General features: G+C 32.3%; 7 protein-coding genes across 7 annotated transcripts; 5 read left to right on the forward strand and 2 right to left on the reverse strand. All coding sequences in view use genetic code 12, as the record gives it.

Moving 5' to 3' along the window:
* Nucleotides 1-842: 842 nt before the first annotated feature.
* Nucleotides 843-2,138, forward strand: RNH35 (ribonuclease H2 catalytic subunit; the record flags this gene model as incomplete). The annotated part of the gene is made up of 1 exon (XM_716305.1): nt 843-2,138. One exon carries the CDS (start codon nt 843-845, stop codon nt 2,136-2,138), a length of 1,296 nt encoding a protein of 431 aa, XP_721398.1.
* A 393-nt stretch (nt 2,139-2,531) lies between these two features.
* On the forward strand, nt 2,532-3,965 carry LAT1 (dihydrolipoyllysine-residue acetyltransferase; the record flags this gene model as incomplete). The annotated part of the gene is made up of 1 exon (XM_716304.1): nt 2,532-3,965. The coding sequence occupies one exon, from the start codon at nt 2,532-2,534 to the stop codon at nt 3,963-3,965; it is 1,434 nt and encodes a 477-aa protein (XP_721397.1).
* A 430-nt stretch (nt 3,966-4,395) lies between these two features.
* On the forward strand, nt 4,396-5,993 carry CAALFM_C701650WA (transcription factor TFIIIC subunit; the record flags this gene model as incomplete). The annotated part of the gene is made up of 2 exons (XM_019475485.1): nt 4,396-5,301; nt 5,442-5,993. 2 exons carry the CDS (start codon nt 4,396-4,398, stop codon nt 5,991-5,993), a joined length of 1,458 nt encoding a protein of 485 aa, XP_019331030.1.
* Nucleotides 5,994-6,028: 35 nt separating this feature from the next.
* Nucleotides 6,029-8,476, reverse strand: CAALFM_C701660CA (uncharacterized protein; the record flags this gene model as incomplete). Its single annotated transcript, XM_716301.1, has 1 exon — nt 6,029-8,476. One exon carries the CDS (start codon nt 8,474-8,476, stop codon nt 6,029-6,031), a length of 2,448 nt encoding a protein of 815 aa, XP_721394.1.
* Nucleotides 8,477-9,009: 533 nt separating this feature from the next.
* On the forward strand, nt 9,010-10,749 carry CAALFM_C701670WA (uncharacterized protein; the record flags this gene model as incomplete). The annotated part of the gene is made up of 1 exon (XM_716300.1): nt 9,010-10,749. One exon carries the CDS (start codon nt 9,010-9,012, stop codon nt 10,747-10,749), a length of 1,740 nt encoding a protein of 579 aa, XP_721393.1.
* Nucleotides 10,750-13,594: 2,845 nt separating this feature from the next.
* Nucleotides 13,595-14,329, reverse strand: CAALFM_C701680CA (uncharacterized protein; the record flags this gene model as incomplete). Its single annotated transcript, XM_716299.2, has 1 exon — nt 13,595-14,329. One exon carries the CDS (start codon nt 14,327-14,329, stop codon nt 13,595-13,597), a length of 735 nt encoding a protein of 244 aa, XP_721392.2.
* A 5,054-nt stretch (nt 14,330-19,383) lies between these two features.
* CAALFM_C701690WA (uncharacterized protein) lies at nt 19,384-19,740 on the forward strand (the record flags this gene model as incomplete). Its single annotated transcript, XM_716298.2, has 1 exon — nt 19,384-19,740. The coding sequence occupies one exon, from the start codon at nt 19,384-19,386 to the stop codon at nt 19,738-19,740; it is 357 nt and encodes a 118-aa protein (XP_721391.2).
* Nucleotides 19,741-19,775: the final 35 nt, after the last annotated feature.

The raw sequence follows: 19,775 nt of genomic DNA on the forward strand, positions 1-19,775 counted from the left end.
TTAGTTTTGAGATGCTGTGGTTGTTTTTGTTTTTGTTTTCTTAAACTAAAAATAAAATCTTACTTAATAAACTAAAACAGACAACGATAAAAAAAAATGGCCTTCCCTATGATCTTTCAATTTAAAACATCTTATACTCTTTGAAACTAACTAAACACAAAAGTGATATATAGCTTGATTGAACTGAACTGGGAAGACGGGGGGAAGTGTTCGTAATCTGCGATAGAGTAAAGATAAATTAGCACCACCCTAAGAAAAAAATCTGTCACAACACCAATGATTTTATTCACGCAATCTTAATCAGCCATGAAAAATATGAAATGTTTCAAATGTGTTTTAATGTTTTAAGGAAAGTATACTGTTACAATGAAGTTTTCTCTTTGCAGTTTCACTATTATTATTATTTGAGTTCTCGGTTTGTTTATTCTATTAATAATTTTGTGCCGCATCTATTGTTTAGACGAGAAGTCAATGTTAGGCATTCCATTCAATGACGAGCTTTGTCAATCTATTTGTGTGATCATCACCACCAGTTGTATGTAGTGCTAGTAAGTTCCGCTTTTTGATACTATAGCTTCTAGAAATGTACAATACTGTGGTGTTAATCACAAGTTATAAGGCAGTTGATAGAAATTTCTGACTAAAGTTGTTTGGCATGAAAATTTGGTTGCAGTTTTCCAACAAATTTTGTCAAAAAATGAGACAATCAAGTAATAGTTTAAAAAGCGCCTAATTAACAAAACCATAGCCTCCTCATCCACTTATAAACATAATACCATTTAATAAAAACAGAAAAATACATAGAAATCAGCTTTTGAAATGTTCTTCAATGAAACATTTTAATGTACTTCTCTGTTCAGCCATTACTTGGGCCGACGCGTGTTGAATGTTTTCGCGCGACATCTCCAGCTTGTTTGTTTACTTTGATTCCTCATTCCTTTCTCCCACAAAAACTTTTTTTTCAAATAGATTTATCAGATCTTGTTCCTAGTTCTTTTTTTTGTGGAAGTTATATAGAAAAGTTTGATAACATGGCATCTGCAATAGCATTGGAATCTCCAGATACAGTATTACTTGATGCATCCCTCAAGAGAAAGGTTGATGAAGTTACTGAAGATACCCCAACAACAACAGAGTCAGTAGAAGCAACAGAAAGTGATACAAATAAGAGATCCAAACTTGCAATTTCATTAGATTGGCTACCACCATCCGTGACCAATATTGAAGATCCATTCAAATTTGCAAGTTCTACTTATCATTCAGAAATTCCTCAAAGTATTCTACAAAACAAGACTGAACCAATTGTACTTGGTGTTGACGAAGCTGGGAGAGGACCAGTATTGGGTCCCATGGTGTATGGGATTGCATATTCTCTAGAATCATTTCTGTCCAAACTTCAAAAAGAATATGGCTTTGCTGATTCCAAAGTATTGACAGATGTGAAAAGAGAAGAATTATTCAAGCAAATTGAGGATCCAGATCATGAATTGCATAAACACATTGGATGGGCTACCACAACGATGACCGCTAGAGACATTTCTAGTGGTATGTTACAGTCAGTAAATGGTAAAGGAGCTTACAATTTGAATGAACAAGCACATGATACTACTATTAACTTGATCAAACAAGTATTAGCTAAAGGTGTAAAGATATCGAAAATATTTGTCGATACTGTGGGTCCGCCAGTAACGTATCAAGCCAAACTAAAAAGATTCTTCCCAGAAATTGATGTCACAGTAACGAAAAAAGCCGATAGCATTTACCCAATAGTGAGTACAGCCTCTGTTGTTGCTAAAGTCACAAGAGATACAAACATAAAGTTCTATAATGAAAACTTGCCACTTTTACAAGGCCAAAAATTGGGTTCAGGTTATCCCAGTGACCCTAACACCAGCAAATGGCTCAATTCCAACGTTGATCCAGTGTTTGGTTGGTGCTATGGCTTTATTAGATTTTCATGGCAAACGGCAAAAGATAGTTTGGTTAAAAACAATGCCGCAGAAGTTGTTTATGAAGATCAAGGTAAGGGGGTAGAAAAAGGCTATCAAGATGTGTTTGCTATGATAGATAAAAAGAAAGATAATAGTAAGCTTAAAAGGAACTACTTTTGTAGTAGTAGTAATGTAAACTTATTATAGAGAGTACTAGAAATAGTGTTCTACATATGTAACAATAATATAATATAATATAATATAATATAATATATATTTTGTATACACGGAAATAAAAGTCCGAAGTGTATGGGCAATTGTTTCTCGCAGCGGACAAGATCAATCCATTGAACACCGCAAAACAACGACAAATTGGTGAAGTAAAAAATTAAAAAACTCGGAAAAAAAAAGACAACTTAGACAGGCAAACAAACAAAGAAACAAACTGTTTTCTCATCATAGAGACACACACATCGCAGATTAAACAAAAAGAACTTAAATCAGTAGCCATTTTTTTCTTTCTTTTCTTTTCTTTCCCTTGAATAGAACAACTTTATAATTATTCACTACTATCAACCTATTCAGATTCATTGAATTATAATGTCTGCTTTATTTGCCGTTTCGAGATCAGCAATTGCTCTTCGTAGCATTGCTCCAAGAAGTTCTACTGCCACCACTTCATCATTCTTAGCATTGGCAAGATTATATTCTTCAGGTAAATTCCCACCACATACTGTTATCAATATGCCAGCATTATCTCCAACCATGACTCAAGGTAACATTCAATCTTGGGCCAAAAAAGTTGGCGATGAGTTAACACCTGGTGAAGCAATCGCCGAAATTGAAACCGATAAAGCATCAATGGATTTTGAATTTCAAGAAGAAGGTTATTTGGCCAAGATTTTATTGGATGCTGGTGCTAAAGACGTTCCAGTTGGACAACCAATTGCTGTTTATGTTGAAGATGCCGGTGAAGTTGCAGCATTTGAAAATTTCACTGCTGCTGATGCCGGAGAAGCACCAAAACCAGCACCTGCTGCTGAAGAAGAAGCACCAAAGAAAGAAGAACCAAAGGCTTCTACCTCCACTTCAGCTCCAGCTTCTACTCCATCCCCATCTTCTAAAAAAGCCCCAACCGACAGAATAATTGCATCACCATTTGCTAAAACTATTGCTTTAGAAAAAGGTATTTCCTTGAAAGGTATTAAAGGTTCTGGTCCAAATGGTAGAATTGTTGCCAAAGATCTCGAAGGTGTTGAACCACAAGCTGCTGCTGCTGCTGCTCCAGCTGCCGCCGCCGCCACCGCCGGTGCTGCTCCAAGTGCTACTGCTTCCTACGAAGATATCCCAATCACTTCTATGAGAAAGACAATTGCTTCCAGATTATTACAATCTACTCAACAATCCCCATCATACATTATTCAATCTCAAATTTCCGTGTCTAAATTATTGAAATTACGTGCTTCATTGAATGCCACTGCTGAAGAAAGATACAAGTTGTCTATCAACGATTTATTAATCAAGGCTATTGCTAAGACCTGTGTCAGAATTCCAGAAGTAAATGCTGCTTGGTTAGGTGAACAAGGTGTTATCAGACAATACAAGAATGTTGATGTTTCTGTCGCTGTTGCCACCCCAACTGGATTGATCACTCCAATTGTCACTAATGCTGAATCTAAAGGATTGGCTGAAATTTCTAACCAAGTCAAAGATTTGGGTAAGAGAGCCAAGGTTGGTAAATTACTTCCAGAAGAATTCCAAGGTGGTACCATCTGTATTTCCAACTTGGGTATGAACCATGCTGTTACTGCTTTCACATCTATTATCAACCCACCACAATCTGCCATCCTTGCCATTGGTACTACCGAAAAGAAAGCTGTTCCAAGTGAAGTTAACGAACAAGGATTTGTGTTTGATGATGTTATCACTATTACTGGTACTTTTGATCACAGAGTTATTGATGGTGCCCTTGGTGGTGAATGGATGAAAGAATTGAAGAGAATTGTCGAAAATCCATTAGAAATGTTGATCTAAATACGTTTAGGTTAGGCTAGTTAGGAGAACAAAAGTGGATATAAGATAAATGAAAAAAAGAGTATTCGAAAGAAGACTCAAATAATGTACAGTAAACTTTTTAGTATATACCAAAGTGTTATAATTAGCATTGAAAGACAAGCTTGTCTCGAGTAATTGTTGTCAACTTGACAGTATCGTGATGTTAATGATAGTTGAATCACACATTGCGTAACTGGTGAGTCGCAAAATTATTATGACAAATTCACAACAACAACAACAACAGAAAAATGAAACATAAATAAAGAAGACCAATTCCTCACTCAAACATCAATCAAACTCTCATCGTTCTATTTTTTTCTTCTTCTTCTTCTTTACTACTAGTTGTTTGTTACAAGATTGCTTTATTCTTTTATATACATATCAATAGATTACCTTTCTACTCACAAATATGACGATTGAAACTATTTATATCGCAAGACACGGTTATAGATCCAATTGGTTACCACCACCACACCCACCAAATCCTACTGGTATTGACAGTGACCCGGCTTTAGCACCACATGGTGTTGAACAAGCCCAACAGTTAGCTGCCTATCTTACATCATTACCTACACATGAAAAGCCTGAATTTATTATTGCTTCACCTTTTTATCGTTGTATAGAAACGTCGAGACCCATTGCCGAAATGTTGGACTTGAAGATTGCTTTAGAAAGAGGAGTTGGTGAATGGTTTCGTAAAAATAGAGATACCAAACCAGTTCCCGGTGATTACACACAATTGAGAACATTTTTCGATAAATTATTGATCGATGAAGATACTTGGCCAAGAGATAACTTAAATGTTATACCTAATATTGAAGGAGAAGATTATGATGAAATCTACGATCGTGCCAAATTGTTTTGGAAAAAGTTTATTCCTGAATTTGAAAAGAAATTCCCCGAAATTAAAAATGTGTTGATAGTTACACATGCAGCAACGAAAATTGCTTTAGGATCAGCTTTATTACAGTTAAAATCAGTTACTGATGTTATAGATGATAATCAAACTGTGTTACGTGCTGGTGCATGTTCATTATCCAAATTTGTTAGAGATGGCGAAGATAAAACCAATCATACTATTCAATGGAAAATTGTCATGAATGGTAATTGTGAATTCTTGACACAGGGTGAAGAAATGAACTGGGATTTCCGTCGTGGTGTTGAAGCCGGGTCAGCTGAAGATATAGCGCAAAGAAAGGCAGCAGCAGAAGCAGAAGCAAAAGCATTGAAGAAAAATGAACAAACCAAATCCGATGGTCCCATCACTGAATCTGCCACTGGGGCAGAAATAGATGGGAATGAAGATGAATTTGAAGTACGTAAAACTTGAAAGAGATATTAAATAGACACAAACTTAGAAAATATAGAGATACAAACGTTTTGAATTTCTTGATTCACTTTTTTGTTTAAAAATAAAAATAGTTCAAAATGAAATACTAACACATGTGTTTTTAGACATTTTATGTAACCATCGATATACCTTCAATTTCGAATAAAATCGACAATGAAGAAGAACCACCATCAAGGACAGGTCAAGCTCCAAAATTCAAAAACAATATTATCAAGCCTTCAGCACAACTCCAATTTACTGATTTAAAAGAAGATCATCCATTAGTAAAAATATCGAACAATACTATATCTGCTCAAGGCTCGTCGTCGTCGTCGTTATCAGCGTCGAAAAATGGATTTAATAGTCATACTCACAATTCAGGAGTCATTGATCCATCAGCACTTATAGATGGGAAAATTTATCAGACTGATTGGAATCAATTACAAGGTACTGAACTAATATTTGATGAAAATGGTCAATTTATAGGCAAGGTTAAGGAACATTTGACTTGCAATAATAACACAAAATTCACATTAAAAAAGGCAGAAGAAGTAGAACAACTTCGTTCAGCAGATGATTCTATCATGGATATAGATCAAGACTCACAAGGACAACAACCAGCTAGAAGTCAGTTCTTAAAAAGAGCAATTGTGGCTGCTAGAGCCAAAGGTAAATAAATGCTATTTTGTTATTATTATATAAATGCAATTGTCTATTTTTTAGCTGTAACTACTCTTTGTATATGATCCATAAACAGTTGTAAGTTGGTATCATCGGTGAAAACGTCACTTCGGTCTCCAATACCATAAAGATGATTGACATTTGTAGCATAGCTTGTACTAGGGTTCAACTTGGCCATTAAAAATCTTGCCTGAGATCCACCTTCATCACAATCAATGAATCTAGGCAAGGGGAATCTATCCATTAATAGCATCATTGCTTCCCTTTTCGGAGCTTCCAAGAATTCTTTGAAATATTGATATTCCTCTTGTTCATGATATCCAGCTTTTCTCCATTCAGCAACCTGAGCTCCATGATAAATTAAAATTTGGAAAAATGTATCCAACAACAATATTTTGGATCGTCCTAAACTCAATGAGTCCAATAATACTGGTTCAGGTTCATTTATTGTTTCACCAGTGGTTTCATCAACTAACGACCCCCATGTATTTACATCATAGGACAATAATGTTGGTTGTATCATTAATAATGAGTTTGCGGTGTCTTCGTGCATAAACACATGTCTAACATAACTGGTTTCATCAGGTGAGCTGTTGAAAACATTTATAAATGGTGATCGTCTTAAGTGGTAAAGAAATTGGGGGAATAAAGAAAATGTCTGTGCCAATCTAAAAGATTCAATCTGACCAGCAGTATAAACTGCAAAACGAGTACAAAAATCAATCAATGTATTGTCCAATTGTTTGACAATACTAGCTGTTGTTGCCACTTTTGTATTTCCTGGTTGTAACTTATTTATTGAGTCACGGGCAACCAAAACTAGTGCAGTTTCTTGATCAAACCCTAATTCCAAGTTGATGTTATCGGAATCAGCAATAATATTTACAGGAATTGTCGTGACACGTAATCTCATCTCACCTGATGGATGTTGATAATGGAAAAGAAACTGTATTGTTGTAGCAGCAGCAACACTATCTAGTTTCTCAAAATATAATGCATAAGTTGATTGTGGATTGGCATTGCACAATTTCCAACTGTTGGTTTTCCCCTCTCCAACAATATTGGTACTTATCATTCTTTCATTAGCAGGAACAGTTTTATTAAAAGGTAACGATGTTGCATTCCCAATAAGCCCTTCAATTTTCAAATCAACTCCAGTCTTAACTTCTAAAGTGGCATTGAACCCCATATCCAAATATTCAGAATTTTCTCCATCTTGTTCGTCTTCTTCTTGCTTTTTGAAAAATCTTATAAAACTTTGTTTGAAAATGGCAGTACTAAAAGAATCACTTAAAACAACACTACCACCTGTTTTATAGCATACTTCATCCATTTCATAAAGTCCCACTTGATCATAACTTCCAATGAAAAAATCACAACTAAGCCCCAACGTAACAAGAGTTTTAGTTATTCCTTCATAAAATTTTTTTGCTTGTTTGAATAAATTAATATCACTTTTGGCAACATGAGATGTCGATGGAGTTTGTATGGTAGTTGTTTGCGCTTTTATAATGTCATGATGGGATCTGAGTGGTTCTTTTAACAATTTATCAACAATTTTGCCTGGTCCAAAAGTACATACACCACTGATAAACACCATTAAATGACCACCAGTCAAATGATGCAGATTATTTAAAATGGTTTTTAGCAATAACGAAGCAACATTTATTGCTGCACCAGTGGCTCTTTCTGGACGTTCACTATATTCATTATGAGGAAATCTATCCGGTACCAAGGTTTCTATAATTCTTGTCAATTGATATTCGGCAATATTTACTGGCTGTAAGAATCTTTTACCTATATTACCAATCAATTGATCATACCCATTATTATCTTTAGCTTGTTTTAACCCAGCAGTGCTCAATCCGGAACTCATTAATCCAAGGGAAGATTGAAGTTGTTCCAATGTGTACTGTTTGTTCCCGTTAAATGTGTAACTTAAATTGTCATTGCTACCCAAATCATGTATTCTCACATGTTTACCAAACGAGATGAACCCAACTAATGCATCTTCTGGTAAAAGACTCAAAGACACTGTTAAACTTTCTTTAAGTTGTTGGAAAGCACTTTCAATATCATCATTTTCAAATATGGTATCGACAACATAAAAAAATATTGGAGGTAAAGCACTTGATCTACCAGTTTTATACTCTACTGTTGTTAATTCTGGATTGAGATTGGGAGGGTAACATGGCTGACCTTCAGAGTCAACCATTGCTGGGAGTTGATTAGATGAATTACATATTTGACATGTCCAAAGTGAGTTATTTATAGGTGAATAAGGATTTAATACTGCTCGACATGTTCGACAACTAATAATACAATTTTGGTCTAGAACGGAGATTGATGTTTTGTTGTTTAAAGGAGTATATAATGCACCCATAGGGATAACATTTCTTTGATGTTGTAATTTGGATTTGGGTAAAGAAGTCCACGAGAGTCTAACCCCATCATTGTCTTCTCTTGTTTCAAAATCCATTTCTCTGGGGGACGTCGGGGGCTTGTTGATATAATGAAATCACTTCCAAGTGCTTAAGAGAAAAAAAAAATTTTTATTGTTTTTTTTTTTCCCTTTGCTTCATTGTGTGATCGTTTCACTGCTGAATTATTTTGATCTCGTTCCTGCTTTTATCAAAGGAAGACATATATCTTTGTGATGACCAGATTTTTCTATTATTTCTTTAGTTATGGTTATGGTTTGAGCAATAATACATATATATCAAGTTCAGCTGTTTTGGAAATAATGAATATTGCAAAATAAGTTAAGGTTATGATAACTGTTAACCCAGAGACAACCAACCAACCAAGCGGTTCAACAGTTCCGCAATTAATTTTTTTTAGCTTTTCAACGATAAGAAAACCGGTTTGAAATCCAAATATGGAAGTTATTTGCGTACCAACAAGGAATGTTCAACTCCATAATATTTCAACTATATTTATTGCTGTACTTCTGCTCCCCCACAATAATGTAAATCAGTAATTCACTCCATTTAATACTTTTCCTCCTGGCTCATGTCTGACTCACTTTTTTATTCATTATTAACAAAAGATCCTCTTGATAATTATGAGGATTCTGAAAAGTACACCAAGTACTGGTTACCCAAGGTTGAACAATACCGGCTTAACTTGGCCAATTCTACACCACAAAAATTGTTGATTGAATTACCACAATCATTGGATATTTTAACCAACAATCAATTCAATGCCGTCGATTATTTATATTCACAAAAGTTGCTATCGGAGAAGGAATTTGAGATAACCGATACTCCGGGTACGTTACTTGTGAAAAAAATGGCATCCAAAGAGTATACTGCTGTTGAAGTATTTAAAGCATTTGCCAAGAGAGCAATCATTGCCCACCAATTCACCAATTGTGCTGTAGATATTTTCATTGAAGAAGGACTAAAACAAGCCCAGGAAAGAGATGAATATTTACAAAAAAATGATAAACTAGTTGGGCCTTTACATGGTATTCCCATTACACTTAAAGAACATATTTGTATAAGAGGTAAAATTGCTCATGGTGGATACGTTGCCATGATTGATAATATACCAAAAAAAGATGCTATCACTACTCAAATATTATCTCAGTTAGGAGCAGTATTCTACATGCGTACCAATGAACCACAAGCGCTTTTACATTTGGATTCGGGGAATAATATAACTGGATTTACTAAAAACCCATATAATTTATTATTATCAAGTGGAGGATCTTCCTCTGGCGAAGGAGCAGTTGTTTCATTTGGTGGCAGTGTTTTGGGAGTTGGTAGTGATATTGGCGGATCAATTAGATCTCCAGCAGCATTTTCTGGTTGTCATGGATTACGTCCAAGCACAAGAAGAATCTCTGCTAGAGGAATAGCTGGTGGGGCAGATGGTCAAGAGTCAGTACCAAGTGTAATAGGACCACTTGCTAGAAGTATTGATGATTTGGAACTATGGATGAAAAGTTATATAAATGATGGAAAACCCTGGAATTTTGATCCGTGGTGTTTACCAATTCCTTGGCGTGATATGAGCCCACCAAAAATCAATCAATTGACTATTGCTGTTGTTAGAGATGATGGTGTAGTTAGGGTATCCCCACCAATTAGACGAGCATTGGATATTGTTGTTGAAAAATTGCAAAATGAAGGTGCCAAAATCATTGAATTAACGACAACAACACATCCATTAACGAATTCTAAATTAGCTTATGATTGTGCTACTAAGTTATCAAATGCTGATGGGAATCATCTGATGTGTCAATTATTTTCTCAATCAGGGGAACCATTAAAAAAGTTGACGAAATGGTATTTGAATCTTGGTGATGGAGCCAAACATTATACTGTAGCTGAGAATCGAGAATTGAATAGATTAAGAGATACATTAAGAGAAGAATATAGTGATTTTATGGTGGAAAACAAAGTTGATGTGATTCTTGGACCTGCTTATAATAATGTTGCTCCACATAGAGAAAAAGTTTATAATGAATCTTATACTTTGATTTATAATTTATTAGATTTCCCAGCATTGGTTTTCCAAACAGGATTATTTCAAGATCCTGAAATTGATCGTTGGAATGAATCTGATTTACAATATGAATATAGAAGTGGAATGGAAGAATTGGAAAATGATAGTTATAAACCTGATGAATGTTGTGGTGCCCCAATTGCTTTACAAATAGCTGGTCGGAGGTATTTTGACGAAGAAGTGGTTGCTGCTGGTAAATCAATTGTTGAATTCTTAGGTGTTGATTTATTGAAAAGGTAAGAATGTATTATGTTTGACCGGCAATTGGCTCTTTAACCCATTAGCAGCCTTTCATTTTAGATTCATTTTAAGAGTAGTTGCTTATCTTTTTCTCTCTCGTATAATGAAGACCAAATGTATGTTCTTCCCAAAACTTCAATCAATTACCACATTACTAGTTTTATCTTAGTTGTGTTAGATCTATCACTCTTTCTTAAGTGTAATCAATGTTAACATAATATCACTAGGAGGCTTTAAAAAGAAATAAAAGGGGAGAGGCGGATAATAAGATGTTTTGATCCTGCCCCCTTATAACCCCACATTTATAATTCAGTGAAAATATAAATCAAACGTGAGTAAGAGAGAATAGACTAATACAATTTATACTGTATTGGGAAATGAGTGATGTAAATATACGTACTTTTAGTTTCGAAAAAAAATTAGAGGATATTGATCCAGAGATCAATAGTCAAACAATAACATTTTTGGTCAATTAGCACAAGATAGATTCAGAAATCTTATGTTATCACGGGACAATATCACCTGCCACCCCCCCTCCTTTCCCTTTCCACATGTTTTGTATGTAGAATTATTTAACCACAGAAGTATTACATGACTACTTGTTAATATTTACATTAAAATTTTTGTTGGAATTATTCTTATAGATTATGGCCAATTCCCAAACCCTCCCCCTTTCGATCCACAATACAATCCAGATTAAACTAAAAAACAATTGATCCACAAACAATGGTTTGGAATAATAATAATAACGTGTTGGGAATTTTGGGAAGATTTATCAAATCCGATTTGGTCTTTGTTGGGTGGTTAGATTCGTGGTATTTTTTTGAACTTAAGGCAAGACAGTAGTCGTTGATGCTTTATTTAAATTGGTTGATATTTCCAAAAAGAGTTAAATTGAATGAATTATGATGTGTGTGTAAGGAATTTTAATTATAAAAAAAGCCAGTTGTCAACGTCACCATCTCACCTCATAAAGAAAAAATTAATTAAATCAAAATCAAAATCGAAATCAAATTAGTAAATCAATTTAGATTATCATTGTACAAATTATGTTAATATGCACTAAGGATTAACTATAATGAACCCCACTATCAATTAAGTAATGTTAGATTAGGTTACAATATCATTTACTACTTTATCAGAACAAAGAGAATTATGAGAAACTAATTTATCACTAATTTAACAAGAAGAAAAAGCACCGTCTAAAATTAACTCAAACTTACATTCTTTCTCTCTTAACAACAACCACAATAACAATTAATTAACAATTTCTTTAGATGTTCGTTGGTTACCATCACAATTTAGACCATCAATTATTATTTATGATAATTTTTATTAAGAAAAAATTATTGATGTAATTCAAAAAGGAAAACTAAAATCACGTCCAAGAAAAATAATAAAGTGCCTCACAACCAACCCCCTCTCCCAACAAAAAATTAGATAGGGACCAACAAAATAGAAATAAATGATACGCGTATGGGACCATCAAGGGACTACACCATGTACTACCCTGATTGAAAAGTGAGGGTGTGATTGTTGGACGTCAAATCAATTTTGTGGGGGATGTCGCACGTCAGAAATTCACTCAAAAAACCAATTGGTTCCTGGTGGGGGGGGATCCACAAAAGTATAATATTTATATTATTACATGATTTCAATTTACTTTCGGGTTAACAACAAACACAGGAGACGCGTTGCTTTATTATTAAGATATTGGTTGTCCAGATCAACAACAACAACAACAACAACGCCATGATTTATTATTTAGTTGTTAATTATTCCCTTAAGGCGAGGTTTTGCGTTTCTAAGGGGAGGAAGAGGAAAAGGAGGCGAAGAAATCAATTGTTTAGTTGGTGATCTAATGCATTTGTAGTTATATCGTAGACTATACGACGACAATGAATACTTAATATATCAATAAAAGAAAAAAAACGGAGTTAATTAATCAATAATGGTCCAACAACACTTTTACAAATAACAAATTATATTCTATAACATCTTGAAAGAATCAACACTAGAGAAGGTGAATTCTCTGTTATTGCGCTTTTGTCAATAGTTCATAAAGATTTTATATCATGATACAAAATAGAGCATGATTTGGTGGTAACAAAAATAATAACCAAGAGATATTTTAATATAAGTTTACAAAATCACACCAAAAGAAGTTTTTCCACTTTCTACATATCTTATAATTTTTTTAGGCTATATTACAGATTATTACTTTGTCCTACATTACTAGAATCATCAAATTGGTGGGTAAGGTAACTGTGCTATACGACCTTATCGTTTTCAAAAACTGTTCAAACTACCAATTGTCACATAACTCTATAGCAGTGACTTTGAAGAGCAATTCATATAGTAGAAACAAAAAAGATTGTTTATTAGTTAAAAAAAATCTATAAAGGAATACATAGACAAACAGAATCGAAATCAAAATCAAACTAAAATGAAAATAGCATTTAAACAATAGAAAATGTAGATTGTTATCATTATTATTATTATGGGTTATCAAAACTCTCGAAATTAAGTATAGAATTAAATTGAATTGAATTTTTGTTGAAGAAAAAAATTGATACAAACATTAATTACTTGTCTCTTGTTTTAATAGTTTTTTTTCTGGGATTATGAAAAGTCAATCTTCATATACTCTGTGAGCTTCATTATTATCATCATCATCATCATCAAAAATAAGGGTATGGTATGTTGGGGGGAGAGGGGAGAGGGGAGAGGGGGAAGGGAGGAATGGGAAAGTTATTTTGTTTAAGTCAATTAAACAAAACGTGACAAATGCAAACAAGACAAGACAAGACATGACATGACATCAATTCATTATTCTTTTTTTATTTCAAAAACCTAAACCAGCAGATTCAATTTCATCTTTATCAAATATTGGAAAATTCAAACCAGGTAATAATGATTCTTGTCTTGGAGCTCTTGGTGGAGTAGTTATCTTGTCATAATTTATGATTTTCTCTTTAGGAGTCTCAAATATTTGATAATTTTCTATAAGATTGTTATGTTCTTCATCATCTATAGTATGGAAAACTTCCTCCCGACATGACTTTATTAATGTTGATTGTGTAGATAATGTTAAAGGTGTAGATGATTTGGGAGTATTTAATATAAATTCATTAAATGATTTCTGAGGAATATTCATATGTATTGATTTAGGTTCTTGATTCAATTCTTGTACACTTTCTTCTATCAATTGTTGTAATTCACATTTTAATCCACAATCTTGTAAAAGATCAATTTTTGATTGCATTTGTGATAATTTATTAATTAATACCGACATAGCAGCTTTAGATTTGCGTTGTCGTTTGGGACTTGGTATTGGAGCTGTTGCTGATGTTGGTGTTGGTAAGTTGGTATTCAATGAAGAATGTGTAGTGGAAGTGCAAGTGGAAGTGGAAGTGGAAGTGAAAGTGGTGGCAGTGGTGGAAGTAGTAGTGACAGTTGGGTATGAAGATACATTAGAGTGTCTTCTCTTTCTAGAAGTATATGTAAATGGAGATTGTAACATTGAGTTGAACTGAGTTGTATAATTAATGAAGTGAATATGAGTTGGGCTGTTATTCATATATATATATATATTAAAACCAAAAGATGAAGGAAAACAAGTGTAATAAAAAAGAAGGATTGTTAATAATTAAATAAAATTAAATAAAATAAAATAATTTGTTGAAGGTGGTTGAGATATCTTGCAGGGAATTCTTGTGGATATTTATATTAAAAAAAAAAAGTCTTTTGGCTCTTTAGTGTAATTTTAACAGGAAAAGGGAACGAAGAGCCAAAAGAAAAAGAAAAAGGAAAAAAGAAAGTGGGAAAAAAAAAAAAAGTTAAATGACACAAAAGGTTAAAAATAAAATAATATGTATTTTATGATGTTTAATATCATTTCCTTTATGGGTCACACACCCACATATACACACCAAGTATAATATAGTATAATATAGTTTACTACACTACACAAGGGTGAGTATGAGAGATTTAATATATGGCATTGGGGGGGTTTAGTTAGTTTTTAGTTAAGAGAGGGATCACAAATACAATATAGACAAGAAATAAATTTTATTCTCTTTTTTTAAACTACTAAAATACCAAAACAAAGGGTTAAATTGACAATATCTTAAAAAAATAACTAGTCTAAATTTAAATTTTGACTCAACAACATCAATATCAACTACTACTACAACCATAACAACTACAACTATAAATTAAACAAAAAGGTTAAGATTTACATTGTTTAAAAAAAAAAGAAATTGATATTAACTAATTAGTCAATTAATTATGCATACAACACGTTTGTGTTCGTTTTTTCTAATGCATATAATATATCATCAACAATCCACCATCACCACTACCACTTCCACCAACAATAAGAATAATGCACATTATTAATTGCGTTTAGTGTAAAATTTCTCATTCCTTAAATTTGTCTTTGTTTAATCTATAAAATTTATTTTCTTTTTTTTTTAAAAAAAAAGAAAGAAATATAGTATTGAGTAAAATTTAGTAGAAACAATTATAACATCTTTTTTAAAACAATAAGAAACAACATCTACAATAGAGCATTTTTGATTTTATTGTTTAWWAAAAAAAAAGTATAGATGATGATAGTGATTAATAATAATAGTATACACACACACACGTAACATATACGTAACATACAAACGAAACAATAATACAACATATATACAAGACGCGTGGTTAACATTCACTCATTCATTCACCTTAACTACCAAGACACATTAAAAATATAGTTTTATGCATGCATGGGTGGGCGATCGGTATGATTTGATGAAAATATATATAAAAAAAAACAATTTCGGAAATAGACTTTTTCTTCCATTTCTGTATGTCTCCCGAGACCAAGCTTTGCATGCATGTGTGTTGTATCAGCCATAAAAAAAGCTTTGTATTGGTTTAAGTTTGTGTATATGTGTGCTTGCTATGTGTGTGTGTGTAAGTAATTATTATTATTAGTAGTAGTAGTAGTAGTATAATGTTAACTTTTCTTATTATTTTTCTCAGTTTCTTTGGGATATTGGGTATTGTTTCAATTCCTAAATAAAAAAGTCTCATACCCACATTTTCGATGCAAGTTTATCGTACCTATGCACTACTACTACTCTCTACACCTTATCATCATGATCACCAAACAGAATTACAGCCACCTCTTTCCTTTATTCTACTCTTCTATATTGTTTTGTTTAACAACAATATATTTAAAAGTAATTGGAATTGGAATTGGAATTTGGTTTTCACTATCAATCCCCAATTAAAGGGATGAATACAACAATAACCAAAAGAAATTCCAAAAAAAAGAAATAAGAAGAAATCTCCATTTAAGTTCAAGTTTGAATTTAGTCTGTTTCATTATCACCACTAAATAAAAACAAATGTTATGAAGTAGTTTTTTTTTGAATACAATAAGTTTATTTCTGTTTTCTGTTTTATAAATTTATATATTGAAAGGGAGGGTGGTTTTATTCTTCCACATTCTCTGTGCCGTTCGTCTTGTTATCATTCTTTTCCATTGTTCTCTTGGTAAACACGCAAAGGAATGTTAGGAAATATAATTATCCTTTTTCAAAGTGTGGGTTGAAATGACAGAATAGAATAGGGGTGTGGTGGAGGGGTGGAGAGTTACTTATTTCTCAAGATTAAATCTAAGTCTAACTAGCCTCAAATGTAGATCCCCCTTTTTGTTTTCCCTATAAATATGTAAATACCTCAACACACCATCTCTAGCACCTATTTATAGATATATTTATGTATTGCTCGTAAATTAAAGTTAAAGTGGTTATGATCAATACGTTATCTTTTGTTTTTTTGAAATATGCGTATACGTATATGTAAACTCATCTTCATATCTTCTTATGTTTCGTTTCATAAATATCTCAATACTTTGGAATAATCGAAACAAAAACCATGTGTAACAATTGCAAGTAGACCTAGAATCAAAAGCCCTCCCTAAAACACAAAATTTAATAGTCTAAATCTCCAAAGTCCTCACAAGACGCAAAAAAATAAAAAGAATAACCATACAACTCTTTGTCTTTTTTTACTTACATTATGTGATAATACAGCTACGGCTATTATTACGTTAATGTCAATTACGGATTAATTTATTGAATCAAGATGACATAAGCGAAGCGAGAGAAAAAGATACTACTTTGACGAAGAAAGAGAGGATTATAAATGCTCAATATTGACCCTGGTGGTGAAAATGACAATGAAAATGACTCTACAATGTGGACAACTGTCTTCCTTCTTTCCTTCTTTCCTTCTTTCTTTCATTGTCTATTTCCTTTATGGCCTTATAATTACAGGACAATATAGTTTCTTGAAACTTATCATAACAAGCGGAGGATAAATTTTGGTTTGCTTGTTAGTTGTTTTATTTAGTGTCTATATTGTATTCAAAGCCTAATGTTGATTAGTAATTTCTTTTCTTTTTTTTCAACTACTACTCGAGGTTTTAAACAGATTAGATCTTACACACACAATCAGTTAAATTGTTATTTGCAAAACAATAAATCAAAACAACTAAATATGAGATTGATAATTAGTTAAAAAGAAAGAAAGAAATGGTAAAACTTTTAGCTGTTCTTGCTATTAAAATAAGTTACTAATTTCAAACAAAGAAACTAAAACCTTGATTTGAAAATAAGCTCGTAACAAAAGGAGAGAGAGGGATGGGCTGATTCTAGTTGCAACTTATCATTACAAACTTTAGCCCCACTTTCCAAGACCCTTTTCTAGACCCATCATAATAGTGTTATATTACCTTTTGTATATAGTATTGATTGACTTTTTTTTTGGGGGAGGGGATTCATTGTAACATAATTTCATTTGGTTTTATCTTTATTTTCAAGAAACGCCTTATTCAATCTATTAAACTCAACTACTATGAATCTAGATTGTGTTTTATTGTTTTTGAACAAAATATCTAAAGAATAGTAAGACTTTAACTAATTCATATATAAGAAATATATTTATTAATTTGAGCTTTGCAGTTAATTAAGAAAAAAAAAAGTTTATCACTAAAACTAAAACACATTACTACTAGAATCAGAAACATTCGTATTATCTTTTTTTTTTTTTTTTGTATCCTTCTGAGGTATAAACTTTATATGTTTTCTAGTTGGAATATGGAATTGGGTATACATAATAATGCTGATATGTTTACTTATGTCTCTACTTTTTACATTACAAAACCACAATTGAAATCACTTAACAATAACTAGATCAATTCAGTGATTATAATTATATCTATATCTATATTTTAGTAAGAAAGGAAATATAGATATTCAACATGTCAACTTCAAAATATATTTGACGCGCAACACTTAATTTCATAGTATTAGTAGTAGTAGGTAGTAGTAGTGCCCAGATTATTCAATACAGTAATTATTTTTTTATTTGGTCTCAATAGGTTTTGTGTGTGATGCTTAAATGATGAGCAAATTCTTGAGTAATTTTTAGTAACTTGTATTTTAGTATGTTGTTGTTATTATTACACAATTAATTATTGTGATATTTCTGTTAAATTAGTCCTGGATTCCAAATGGACACAATCTATCATATCAAAATTAATTTAACGAAATAGACAATAAGTATTCTTTCTTTTTTTTTTTTTGTTACTAGTTTTTTCAATTTGACAAGCGAAGTTACGAATGGAAAATATTAATTTCATATTTCAATTCATATGCGGTTGTTGTGAGGTATACTTAAAAGGAATTTTAAATTATTATTTTTCTTGTATTTTTAAAACCCATGATGAGACGCGTATTATTATTGTTGGATAAATTATTAATATTTGTCAATTATAAACGTTAACAAAGTTGACAAGGTTCTAGATTTGTGTTATGACTTACTTTACCAAAGTTTTGTAAGAAAGGATCAAGGTTTTTGTCTCTTTCCGAAATAAGGGTAAATTCATGAAGAGCCCCTTTTTTTTTTGATTTATGATCTAGACGTGTTTAGTCGCTTTTTTTTTTTCATTTTAATAAGAAAAACTCGTATCTACTAACTAAATTTATTAACTTTTTTTTTACAAAACATTGTGGAAAAGCTTGTGGAGAAGTAACTTTGCCAGACATAGAGAAAAGAGTTTTTCACCATATACTCTGCACATTTTACTAATTATGTGGAGCTGTAAAAATACTGAACGTTAATTTCAGTAAACAGCTACTTTTTAAAAAAGAATTGACCCTATTTGGAATAGATCATAATTTTTTATGGTCAATTATGTTTCAGTAGTTTTATCTTTGTTGTATTGGAATACAAAAAAAGCTTGTAAAGTCGTAATATGAAACATGCCTATTATCTTGTATCTGTTTGTTAGACGTGTGAAGATAAGTACTTGATAATGCTCAATATAATACTTTACAGTCATTCCTCATCTACACTTCGGAAAAAAGGCAAACGMAAAAAAATAGTCTACTAAACAATTACTAAGTAATCTTTTCTTATTACAAAAATCATTGTTTGGAAACATTGGCAATTCTACTTACCCTTAAAGATTGACCAACAACCCAGAAACTTTCTTTCMAACAACTTTTCAATCTCCAAAACAGAACTAAAATCCACACAATTGTTTGTTTTCTTTTTTCTTTTTCTTTCATAATGACAAAATCTGAATTTCAAATTCAAAAAATATCTCCCAACATATCCCTAATAGGACAATTGGTCGACAACCACACAAGATGTACTCATTATCATACTAAACTAGATATCATTGCTATAAAATTCAAATGTTGTAACAATTATTATCCATGCTTTAAATGCCATCAAGAATCAACTAACCATGAACCAGACCGATTCGATAAAAATGACAATACAACCAAGGCTGTACTTTGTGGTAACTGTGTGAATGAATTAACCGTTACAGAATACCTCAATTGTGGCTATACATGTACTTATTGTGGTGGACAATTCAACCCTGGTTGTTCCTTACATTATGAAATATATTTCAACAATTAATGATCACTGAAATTGCGAAAAAAGAAATGAGTTTA

The sequence above is a fragment of the Candida albicans genome, chromosome 7 (genome assembly GCF_000182965.3).
Source record: "Candida albicans SC5314 chromosome 7, complete sequence".
Taxonomy (NCBI): domain Eukaryota; kingdom Fungi; phylum Ascomycota; class Pichiomycetes; order Serinales; family Debaryomycetaceae; genus Candida; species Candida albicans.